At 43.4% G+C, this 12,662-nt stretch overlaps 1 protein-coding gene across 3 annotated transcripts in view; it reads left to right on the top strand.

Annotated features, from left to right (window-relative positions):
* LOC135919257 (spectrin beta chain-like) overlaps positions 1-12,662 on the top strand; it is a 236,561-nt gene that overhangs the window by 190,015 nt on the left and 33,884 nt on the right. For all 3 annotated transcript variants that reach the window (XM_065452967.2, XM_065452970.2, XM_065452968.2), the window contains exons 42-54: positions 478-651; positions 1,407-1,610; positions 2,459-2,608; positions 3,246-3,350; positions 4,235-4,329; positions 5,141-5,321; positions 5,704-5,781; positions 7,144-7,335; positions 8,347-8,430; positions 9,693-9,811; positions 10,962-11,076; positions 11,492-11,605; positions 12,075-12,196. In XM_065452967.2, the coding sequence (XP_065309039.1) occupies positions 478-651; positions 1,407-1,610; positions 2,459-2,608; positions 3,246-3,350; positions 4,235-4,329; positions 5,141-5,321; positions 5,704-5,781; positions 7,144-7,335; positions 8,347-8,430; positions 9,693-9,811; positions 10,962-11,076; positions 11,492-11,605; positions 12,075-12,196 (1,733 nt within the window). The remainder of the gene's footprint in view (positions 1-477; positions 652-1,406; positions 1,611-2,458; positions 2,609-3,245; positions 3,351-4,234; positions 4,330-5,140; positions 5,322-5,703; positions 5,782-7,143; positions 7,336-8,346; positions 8,431-9,692; positions 9,812-10,961; positions 11,077-11,491; positions 11,606-12,074; positions 12,197-12,662) is intronic.

The following is a 12,662-nucleotide window of genomic DNA, read 5'->3' as shown; positions in this document are numbered from 1 at the left end:
TTCCAAGCTTCCTGCTCAGCCGTCATCTTGTTTGGACAGGGAGAAAGTGTGCATTGTTTTTGACTTTGATGCTGTCTTCGTGAAATGGTCTCCTTTCACGGCTTCGTCAGAATTGAAACAAGACTTAAGATGGCCATTGTCCGATTAGCCGTCTACTCTGTCATCTACTGGGAGTATTGGAACACAGCCTAAGCTGTTCCGCTGCAGAGCGTGAGGTCTTGGATTCGATTCCCAGCCACGGTAGTCGCATTACGCGTTACTGCAAGCCATCTCCACATACATGATAAAAAAACAACCAGCTAGCCTTCACACAACCTTTCATTAGCCTGTCATTAGCCCTGAATGTGTTCACAGGGAGTAACCGCAGGTTAAAGTGTGACCAAGGAGCAGTGACTGCCTTTTTCGGAAGGCTGCTAGCACACACGGTACGAGCGCAGTCCGCTTGACCTTTGACCTGTGTGTGATGTGCTACTGCAGGTTCTGGTGGACGACAGCGTGCGCCTGCAGGCAGCCTACCCCGGAGGCAACGCGGAGCACATTGCGGAGCAGCAGCAGCTGGTCGTGGACCAGTGGGCGGCGCTGCAGGAGAAGGTGGCACAGCGCAAGGACCAGCTCAAAGAATCTCTGCAGCTGCAGAAATTCCTCTCCATGGTAAAGAACGAGTTTTGCCGTGCATTGCATGGCCAGCTGGCAGATAGATTTGCATTGAATCTATTGCTTTTTGTTTTGCCGTAATTTTGAGATGTAAGTGTACCTTACTCTATAACGAGAACCGTACTATGTTAGTCAAACCATACTACGTAAGTGAAGCCTTTGCATAACAAACACAACTATGATGTGTTATTAGATGTGACAATATAACTGCTGCTACGTGCAGTTTTTCCTTTGCATCTCCTCTCTCTTGTAACCGTAAGGAGAGGAATAAAGATTTCATGTTGTTTCAACTATAAAATTTGTGTCTCTGATACCAGTATGCATAGAGCACGGGCTTTTATTAAATATTGGATATGACGAAGGCAGCTTTGAATTGGATGTGACTTCATGATATGGCTTCATGGCTGTACGTAGAGCAAAACTCCTCTGATGCAGGTACTTGGCTAGAAGGTTGTCAGAGCTAGGAAAACGGAGCAGACAGAAAACCACCGAAATTGATGAAGCATGTATTTCCGACTTCAGAATTATCTGTTTAATCTTGGCTTTGACAGCATTAAAAAAATGTATCTTGTGTTAGCCTTACCGGAGACGTTACGCCCGAAACTCTCGCCTCCCGTATCGAACAGTGAAATTATCCTTTTAAGGCGATTGCCAGGTCACGTGCAGCTTGTTGTGAATTGGGCCCCTCCTTTCATTGCTTCTGTTGCTTCTTTGATTACAAATTGTGTTGGTTCCTATCGCAATTTCTGAAGGTCCGGGACCTGGAGACTTGGGCACGCGGCCTGTGCTCGGAGCTCGCCGCCAAGGAGACGGTGCGGAGTGCCACCGGGGCCCAAACGCTCAAGTCGGAGCACGATCAGGTCATGGCCGAGATTGAAGCCCGCGAGGAGAGCTTCAGTGATGTGCTCAAGTTCGGCAAGATGATGATGGACGAACAACACTATGCAACCGCGGAGGCAGGTGTCCCCTCTCTTATGTGTGCGTTCTGAAAAAGGAATAAGAGATAGGAAGATAACTTTGACGCAGAAGCTAAAAAAGCCTGGCAAAGGTCTCTGATTGGACAGACTTGCTGGCAAGGACGTATAGAGCAATTCTTTGTCAGCTGTTTTGCACAGTGAGAGTTGCTTGTGAGTAAAGTGTCATGTGACTGAACAGTGCAACAAAGCATAGTCCAACAAGAGGTAGATGCTGATGATGTTGACTCCTAACAATGCACCTGTCTTTTCCTGCGTTGTCTCGCCGGCTGTGGTGGCATTCTGCTCGCTCGATTTCTTATCATGGCGGCTGCATTTTGGCGGGGGTGGAATACAAAAACACTCGTGCACTGTGTCTCGTGTGGACATTCAAGGACCTCTGCTGTTATAGATAATACCGAACCCCGCAGACACGGCATCTCTCATGTGTCGCTTTGAGACATTATAAACCCCATCAATCATGATTGAAGCTTTTAGCTCGTGTGTTTCATCTCTACTTCTCGTTCTCGTCTTTTTGTGCGCAAAAAGCTTCAGTCGTGCCACACCAGCATGCCCAAACAGCCAAATGTGTCAGACAATCACTAGTATAGTCTTTTCTTGCATAATCGTGTCATGCCTTATCATGCCTCTTGAGCCATGCAATGTCACTAACTTAACAAACTACTCTTGTGGATGGGCAGAGGACCAGATGGTGTGATGAGATTAGGAAACTTGCAAGCATAGACGTTGAGTCAGCTAACAAAAGATCAGGGCTATTGGCAGTTGCATGGAGTGGTTTTGGTTCTGCAATGGGACATGGAAGGTGAAAATAAATGGCTTACCTCATGCAGATCCAGGAGCGGCTGTCGCAGCTGCTGCAGGCGCGTGACGACCTGCACCTGGCCTGGCAGCACAAGAAGGTCTACCTGGACCAGCTGCTAGACCTGCACTTCTTCCTTCGGGATGCCAAGCAGCTCGACACCCTCAGCGCCCAGCAAGAGGTCAGCTCGTGTTCTCTGCAAGCTCCTCTTCGTGTTTTTTTGGCAGAAAATTTCTTGCCAGCACTTTTGACAAAGCCTGTTTTTATGTCGCACTGATGCTGCCTTGCGTTGTGTCACGAAAACGTAACAGTACACCCGAAGACTACTTTGTTAAAGCTTTGCCAGAGTCTTTTTGTACAATGGTGGCAATCGTTGGAAGCTTGTCAGAACTTGTCACCATAGCTGACAGGACTTTTCTTTTTTTGTATTATATGCAACAGTTTACCGAGGCTTGGTTCATGCTAAAATTTGCCTGGTACATAGTGAACTTGTAGTATAGACAGCCGAATAAAGATTTCATAGCAAACATAGAACTGATATAAACTGGTAGCAAGCAATGAAGCTATGTGAACAAAATCAGGAAAGTCATGTGTGTTTGCGAAATGACGACACAAAATGCCGAGTTCATAAACCTTTAAAAAAATGTACAGTATAAGAGTGTAAGAAAGAAGCACGACAGAGTAGCAATTGAGGACGCTAGAACATGTGGTTAGATCAACTCTTTACCAGCGATATGTTCCATGTAGATTTGAAATTCCTTGTCATTGTAATAATTAGAAGGTTTGCAAGTTTCATGATGAAACTAAATGCTACGCAGGTTTACTTGTCGGGCACCGAGGTTGGAACAACCGTCGAGGAGGTCGACGCCAACGTGAAGAAACACGAGGCATTCGAAAAGCTCATGGCCACCCAAGATGAAAAGGTAATGCTGACTGTTTGGCAGCGCAGCACAAACAACAACATGAAAGGAAATGGTTTGGACACTTTGTCCCCTGCTGCTTCGTTGATTGAATTAGTGTGAATAAGTGGTGTCGAAGCAGATCTTGAGAAGTCAGAGTTGCACAAGAACACGAACACTGACCAGATAAGAGAACTAGGGAGTTTATAAAGATTTCAAAGAAATTGATCTCCCCGCTTGGGCACTTATTCGGAATGACTCAATCGTAAATTTATAGCAAATGTGTTGACTCACACCTGTCCACTGAGATTTCTGATGTTGAATGTGGTATGTGATGCGGTTTTTAACACTGAGAAGGAACTCCTTCGTTGCACATTCTAGCTTATTCCCGGTGTCATAAGCTAGAAAGCTGGAACTGGTGCGGTCCGAAACTAATAAAAAAGATTTTATGTGCATGGCCGTAGTAGTTGCAAACCTGTGATTGCTTGAGAAACAGTTGAAATGCTCATTTAGGCAACCTGTCGTTTACTGTGACGAATAGCTGCTACAGGCGGCTACGAATAGTAAATCAAAGTTACCAAGCTTGGATATCATTTGCCATCTGGTGACATATTTTTAACTAAAGAGCTTCATCAGCCTCTGTGGGAACACATGTACTTCTGTTAAATTTTTAGCACAAAGAAACGCATGCACTGTGTCCTGTGTGCCTTCTCTCATGTCGTGCATTTCTTTGTGCTAAAAATTTAACATGCAATACCAACTAGCCCACAAATCTGTTTTGTTATACTTTTTCTGATTCTATTTGTTCGTTTCTTTTTCTGTCCTTTTCTCTCTCTCTCTCTCTTTCTTTTTTTTTTGTAATGAATGCGCAATTTTTTAATATTTATGTCTTGTCTTTGCCCACTCAGCTTCAAACATTGGAACAATGTGGAGCCAAACTTGTCCAGCAGAACCACTTCGAGAGTGGAACCATTCGCAAGAGGATGGAGGAGGTTGCAGCCAGGTCAGTGACCTGCTGTCCTTTGGCCACTCTAATGCCAGTACTACACGTTATTGCAATTACGTTCACGAGTGAACCTGTAGATTAGCAAGGTAACGAACGAATTGGTATGAAACGCTTAGGACATTGTGTTAACCTATCCGAGTCCATAGCTGACCGGGCTAAACATAACAAGCAACACTGCAGCAAAAAATGAAAGCATAGCATTTCACGGTGAACAATTAATATAGCGGACCGTGCTAGTATCTTTACGTTGTATTAAACTTAAAAACAACAGGCTTCCAGGCAGTGTGCTTGCCTTTGTGGATTGCATAACGCAACACTTGTACGAACTATTAGTCTGGAGTGTATTCCAAATTTCCTAAATAGGTGTGTAGATAATAAACAAAACTGCAATAACCTTTGCACTAGCATTACTGATGCATCAGTTGCACTAATCTCGCTTCCATATATCTAGTAAAAATTCCAATCACAGTTCTAAGGATAACCTCTTACTTTGTTTATATAGCAGCTAATAAGGAAACACCTTATTGCTGCTAATGACCCTCTGCCACTTTACAATTCCTGGGCACATATTGAAATCGTGTAAAAAGAAGCGACAAAAAGGAAGTTGTAAGAAACAATATCACATGGTTTCGTTCATTGCTGTAGATAAGAACATACCCCAAATTTGTTGTCTAGTAACAGACTTATACAAAAGATCAATACCTGTATGAGCATTATGAGCATTACTAGCCTCTGGCCGCAACTCCAAAAGTTCCTTGTATTACTTTTGTAAGGTCAGTAAGTTCACTTTCAATGCAATTCAATGCAGGCGTGCCCACGTGAAGCAGCTGAGCGCAGCCAAGCGTCAGAAGCTGGCCGAGGGACTTCTGCTGGCCCAGTTCCGCCGGGATGCCGCCGAGGCCGAGGCCTGGGTCGCTTCGAGGCGCAAGCAGCTGGAGGCGCAGGAGACGTCCCTGTCTGCCGACACACCCGTTTCTCTGGAAGAGAAGGCAAGTCGCCAGCCTGTTCTATTTGGTTGGTTGTTTGTTGGAAAGTAAAATTCGTGTACACAGGTGCCGTGCACTTTCTGTGAAGCGCAACCACATTTTAGCAGGAAGTACTTGCGAAAGTGGCCTTAATTGAGCGCATTTAACAAAGTATTGTTTCTGAAGCTTTGCTTTGTGCTGACAATTGTTTTGTGTTTCCTAACAGCAACAGGAACATGGTTGCGTGGGGCGATCTGTGATAATAATTTGCATGAAGTTTCTGTTTTTTTATTTTTTTTTCTTATAATTGGAAGTGTAGTTTAAATATCGTAGCAAGCCATACATGCTCGAAAATGTGGTAATCACTCTGGCCCACCCTCAATAATGCCCGCTTTTCCGTATCCAGGTGAAGCAGCTTCAGAAGCACCAGGCCTTCCAAGCAGAACTGGCTGCTCACGAGGGCAACATTGCCGCCATCAAACAGGTGAGTGGGATCGTCAAGCCCTTTGTAGCTGAGGAATCCTCACATTCTTGTGACAGAATAGAAACGTACTGGTCATGCATGTTACAATGTTTGCCCCCCACTCCCGCATTCTCAAACGTTTCTCCGCTCAACACCCCGCATCAGCTTCGGAAAGTTGAGGGCAGTGCTGGCGATCTGCAAAAGTGGTTGCCGCACTCCTGTGACACCTCTGCATGATTCCAAAGATGGAACTTTGCAGTGAGGCATTTATTGTGTCGGTTGAATCTGCTGGAGAGGTGTCTTTCTCAAACAACTTTTCGTCACAGAAATCACCGAGTAAGGAGAAGGGGGGGAGGTGTTGTGCTGGACTCTGGTGTCGAGAAAGAGCGTTAAGTCAACATCCACTTGTGAATACAAGAGTTAGTGTGGTTTACCTCGTTATAATAAAGTTGTGTCTGACACGAAATACCTTTGTTATATCTGATATTCCTTATAATCGTATGTTAGTTACATGCTGACATCAAGAGAAACATTTTAGATTTTGTTATATCCATGTTTATTACATCTAGGTTTGACTGTATTCTTTGATTGAGTGAACACCAGAGGATGGTGTGTATGACATGTTCGTGCTGATTTCCTTGTCTTGTCTCTGATGTGGATACTCGTCTTGTCTGTGTTAGTGCTATTACGAATAAGTATGCACTGACCATTGTTGTGCACCTACTCCTAACAAACCAGTGACCTTTAGCTTTTGTGTTGTGCAAAAAAAGGATGAGGCCTTTTTCTTTTTTTTTAAATAAGCACAGAAGTGCACTTATGGACACCTTGAAGAACAGTAAAGAGGGTATATTCGTTTAAGCTAGATTGGTTAAGTTACATTTCTGAGTCAGTCTTATCATGAGCGGAGGCTTCGTTGGTCATAAAACATGCCAGAATGGGAGACTAAATGCCACCTTGGAAGTTTCTGCGCTAGCTACCCACGGCATCATGGACTATGTCAGTGTTTGTTTAGAAGTGGTCAATTGTTTATCGGTAAGCAAGGATTATATTGCATTCTGAAGGAGCCAACGAATCAGCCTAGAAAATGTTTGTGCTTTGAAATCTGTGACATCACAATTTCATATCGACATTGGAATTTAGGTGGGAAATTTAGGGAGGCGCAATTTCGGTCTTCTTATTCTTCACCAGTAAACTACCTTTCTTTCTACCAAATAAATGCAGGGCCTTGAAGAAAGACTCTGAACTTATGTAGTGTCACTCTTTCGTGCCGTAGTTACATTCGCCAGTAGCCGGTGCCTAATTTCACAGCAAGTCATGTTACTGTGAATCAGCTATCCCGCTGGTCAACAATGAGGGTGCTCCTTTTTCTGTTGTCCTCTGTAGAAAGGAGAGCTGCTGCTGAGCAAGAAGCACCCAGCGTCAGGCGAGGTGCGCGAACAACTGTCGCGGCTGCTCCAGCTCTGGGAGGCGCTGCTGGATGCCCTCCACCGCCGAGGCCGCGGACTCGAGGAGGCCCAGGACATGCTCGACTTTGAGAGCCAGGTCGACAAGGTCGAAGCTTGGATTCGAGACAAGGTGCGTGTGTGGCTATGCCGAAGCCAGATTTGTTCATCGACATGAGCGATTTCGTATCCCAAAGTATTCATGAATCATAGAAAGAGGCTTTTTTTCTCTAACTGCTGCGGGATTTTGGCTGTTCCGAGAGTAATTAAGGATGATGGGAAGGCTTGAACTTTGTTGTACCTTGTGCACACCAGATCTGCATGTACACTAGTGTGGACTTACTAGACCTGATGGACTTTGCCCCCCAATGTGCTACACCTGTGGTGTCACTGGAGGTGCGGGGCACTTCCTGCTGGACAGACTGTCTACTGTTGAGTGATAATGACAAGCTTTGCTGGAATGACTTCATGAGTGCAGCGTGTGCCTGTACGGTACAGTGCCAAGCTGGTAGTGTTTCCTTGCTTTTCATGAATGCACAATGACTCGAGGACTTTTATTAAGAACGCAGGATTTGCTGGTGTTGTGTACCAACTTGAATAGACCACAGCACTGCCTCTGAACAGTGGTCTCCTGCTGTAATGAATTTTGATAGCCAAACCCTACTACTGCTGGCACTACAAGTGCCCTACTTTAGGGGTATCCTTGGCCACATGATGCAATCTGTACACAGCATCGAATGTAACACATTTATCCATTATGTCCTATAGCAAGCTTTAGTTTGCAGTATGCCGGATTGCACACTTAACAAATTTTTCTCTGCTAAACATCGCATACCGTAATTTTACTGTCATCTGGTGCTCTTCGGCTCTACAGGTCCCTGTACTTTAAACACTATCCATCAGTCAATTAACAGTGTTTTAGATGACACTGGTCTTGTCGATCAGCAATAAGAGGAACAAAAAGGACGACAGGAGGGTCTGGCGAAGACACCCTGTGATCACACTAATTTTTTTTTTCTTGTGTTGGTAATCGTGAGACAGAAAGCATGGTGAACCAATCAAAATCTCTCTTGTCTGTCAAAATGAACTTGCAGCCCGTCTGCTTTGAACTACTCTGTAACATGGCGTACTACATTTTTATCAGGAGCTCATGGTTCAAGCTGGAGACACGGGAGAAGACTACGAGCACTGCCAGGCGCTGCAGCGAAAGCTGGACGACGTTGATTCAGTAAGTGCGCGTGTGTAACCATCGCATTGTTTGTCAGTAGCACTGCTAGCACATTATTTATTGTCAGCCGAATACAGTTCAGTTTTATTTTTATTCTTTTAGATATATTTAATGCATTTTGATTGGCTAGGAGATGTTGCGTTAGGAGACCATTGTAGCGATGAAAGCCCTTAGCAACTTTGACGTGGTGCGTACTTTCGGTGATCCGTGATAGCAATGACAGTACAAAGGAAAGCGCATGAACCGTCAGCAGTTAAACGGGTTAGACTTACGAAGGCATATTTGGCGAGCTGGTACTTAACAGCTTCCTTACACAAGCACATACAGGTATGTTTCATGTTTTGTCAAATAATAAATTCTATAAAAGTTAATACGCTAAAGTTGAAGAATAATGTGTAAGCAGGCTTTCAACAAAATTAGGAGGTTGTGCATGTGAGGGTCACTCACTCTCAGGAGAAGCATTTTATCAGTATTCAAAGTCCCGATGCGGTTTAATTTGAATATGGCATGACGGCATACATGGGCTGTTTCTTTCTTTTTCATTAAGTGGATCCCATTGAGCAGAACAAATTCCATTGTTTTGTTGAATAGAAACTAATGCAACAGCTCACTTCAGCAATAGCACTTCGAGGCTGCTGTATGTTGAAATAAATAAATAAAGCTAGATTGTAGAATAGAAACACTTAGACAGACAGAAGATGCAGACCCATATGCTAACCACACAAAGGCTTATTTTCACTTATTCACATTTATACTACTGCTATTTGACATGTTCAATTAAGAAAGTGAATTGAACATTGTGTTCGATTCACTTGGAACAAGTGTGTTCGATGTACTGAGATGTTTAAGTTTGCTAAAAAAATTAGTGTCTTACTGCCAAGAATGGGTGACCCTGTACACCCTATGGCTGTGTCCTTTCGCCAACATTTCTGCAGAGTCTATTTATTTATTTATTTTTGCTTGTCTTGAGACCTTAGTCATGGTCTGCATGAAGCTCTAAGCACTCCTGTTGCTCAACTCGTGTCAGCATCCGTTATTTGTATAAGTCATCGTACTGTCATGCTTACTGCACAAGATTTATGCAAATCTTGTTCTCGTGATTGTTCGCTTAGAACAACAGTAACGTTCAACGTGATTCACGGGAGTTACAGTTCTTTCCCCCTTTGTACGGCAGGTAATTCACGTCGCCTTCCTTGTTTATCAAGTCTGTCGTTGAAGTGTTTTTTGTGAAGGTCTCCCAAAAACATTGTTATTACTTGCAGGACATGAGAGTGGACGACGGTCGCATCAAGAACATCAACGCCCTCGCTGACAAGCTTATCAAGGAGGGTAGGCCCAACACGCATGCCGTGCAGCAACGCAGAGAAAAACTGAACCGCAAGTAAGAATCCTTGCAAGTCGTATTTTTTTCACCACGCGTGTGCGTGTCTTGCAAGCCTTGTTTTCAGGAAAGAGATAGATTGTGCATTACTTCCTCTAAACACTAGGGGTCATGTTCTGTGACAATTATTTTCATTTTCTATACATTTAATTGTTTATTTAGGTAATCAGTGATACAGTCTAAAACATTGTAATTGCGACGTAATTGCAGTGTGGTGCTCCTGAGCAATGCAGTTGTTGAGTAATACAATTGCAGTGTAATAGTATTGGGTGATACACTTGAGTTGTCGAGCAGCACAGTTGCGATTTGTTGCAATTGAAATGTGATTGCAGTTGAATACCCTTGAGTAATGCATTTGATCTCATGGTATAGTACAAGTGTTATCTATTGCAATAACATTGCAGTTTCAGTATAATATCCGGGAGTGATACACAGTTGAGTTATTTATTAACACAATTGAAATTCATTGTAATTATGGTGTAATCTTCATGAGTAATGCAATTTAGTTTGTGAGCAATACAAATGCAATTCGTTACACTTGCAATTGAGACGTTATACACCTGAAATGAATGTGAGGAAGGGGCACCGAGGGGCCTGATTTTCCAGAACACAACCATATGAAGCAAAGGAAGGCATAGGGGAAGTTATTTGTCAATTAAGTTGAAGTGTAGAGACAATAAATAAAAGGGAAATGAAAGTGGACAAAAAAACAAGTTTGGCAACAGTGGGAGCCAAATTGACAACCTTTGCATCATGTAAAGGTTGTGCATTCATTATCTGTTGGTTGTTATGCTCTTAATACGAGTGCTAGAGTACAATAGCAATGCATTGCAACTCAATTCAATTGCAGCTGCAACAGTTGCGGTTATCATGGTATGGATAAACAAAAGTGTCAGCCACTGCGAAAGCAGCAAGGAAATGGCATTGCTGTTGTGTTTGGCAGCCATATTTCTTGCCTTGTCGCTCAATCTTGCTTGTACTGGCAGATCAGATAGAAATAAGTTAAATGATAACTGGAGAGGTAAATGGCAGATCAGTAGCTTCTGAAACGCACGCCAGCATCATTGTTAGCATCGTCTCACTGAAACGTTACTTCTCAGTGAGGCATTTCGCCTGTTTCTGATTTGGACATGTTGCTTTTTTACTTCAGATGGAAGGCCCTACAAGGAGCACTGGAGGCCTACCGTGCCAAATTGGCTGCTGCCCTCGAGGTGCATGCCTTCAAGCGCGACATCGACGACACCGTTGACCGCATCAATGAAAAGGTATGGGGCTTTCACCATATATTTTATTGTTCCCACTGCCTTTAATGTCTAGAAGATGTTATAGGAAGGGACAGAGCTAGCTTGTCAATACAATGGCAAACAAAGCATATCAGTAATAAGCACTTACGAAAAATGTCCTTCGATAGCACAGTAAAATGTAACAGCCTGGTTTCATTGTTTTGTTACAGTGGACACAGATCTTTTATTGACATATACTCAATTTACTTTATAGACATTTAATGTACAGTTGAACCTAGGTATAATGGAGTTGGTAAAATCAGCAATTCGTTTTGTTATATTGAAATTTGACCTGTTATGTAAATAAGTACAGTTGCTGATCAATTTCTTTTAAACGGAAGGAGGCCGCAAAAGAAGCCCACTCGTGTCTTACGCTGTGGATTTGGCTTCATTCTAGGCTATTGTTATGACTACGAAAGAGGAAAGCAAGAGCCTGCGTGCTGTCGAGTCCCTCCAGCGAAGACAAGATGCGGTGGAACGCGAGATGACCACCATCGACGCCAAACTCAGGGTCAGTTTCTTCATATTTTGTTTTGTTTTGTTTATTGTCAAGATTTTGTGTTCCCCGATCGGTTCGCAAAGCTTCTGCACCAAGTTGCGAGACTAGTGCGCTGCTAGACTGTCAAGCAACCAAGTTTCTAGTTTACAGCGCTGTAACGTGCCTCTTTTGTCGACAGATCTGTTGGCGCATCTTTCCGACTAAAGTTCACGATAAATTTTACTGGGGGTCTAAGCCTGTGTCAAGTCTTGTGTTCGGTACAAGTTGTGGTCTTGGAATATGTAAAGGAACGTGGTTCACAAACAATTTCGCGTGGGATATGTAAAAATATGCTGTTGCTAGAGCCATGATCGCAAGAGCGATGCCAAATTCTCTGTGGTACCTGCATATTCAGGATCTTATGACAGTCGTCACGGAACTCTCCGATTTTGCCTCACAACTGAATGTTTCGAAATTTCCTCTCGTGCGTCTTCCATTGTAGGACCACGAGCAGGACTGCGAACGGCTGATGAAGAAACACGGGGAGCTGGCCTCTCCCATCCGAGCCAAGGTCGTCGAAGTCCAAGAGAACTGGAAGCGGCTCATGGGTCTCTGCAATAACAGGTGAGTGGGCAAATTTCTACATACCGCGAACCCCATTATAGCAAAACGGCATGTGACATGAAAAGAACCCCATTATGCTACTGTCCATTGTCAATATAATGAATTATGATATGTAACATAGTAAATCTAAGATAGTTTTCTTTAATATCAGCATGTAACGAATATATGGTAATAATGAGTATTGGATATAAGGAAGGTATTTTATGTCAGATGTGAATTCATCACAACAAGGTGTGACTGTATCCAATATTTGTTATAGGCATATACAGTAGAACCTCGTTGATACGATCTCGTTTCGTTCGATTTTCTGGTGCCATTCATATTTACGTTGTTATATCAGATAATTTGTTACGTTTGTGTTCCTTATATTGAGGTACGACTGTACTGTGCCTACAGAGCTTAAGTACAACTTGTGATAAGCTGTAGCAAACGAAAACAGCTCTGTTGGGGATGACATTTCTTGGCA

The sequence above is a fragment of the Dermacentor albipictus genome, chromosome 7 (assembly GCF_038994185.2).
Source record: "Dermacentor albipictus isolate Rhodes 1998 colony chromosome 7, USDA_Dalb.pri_finalv2, whole genome shotgun sequence".
Taxonomy (NCBI): Eukaryota; Metazoa; Arthropoda; class Arachnida; order Ixodida; family Ixodidae; genus Dermacentor; species Dermacentor albipictus.
Note: the sequence above shows the minus strand (reverse complement) of the source record. Positions and strands in the feature narration are given on the sequence as shown.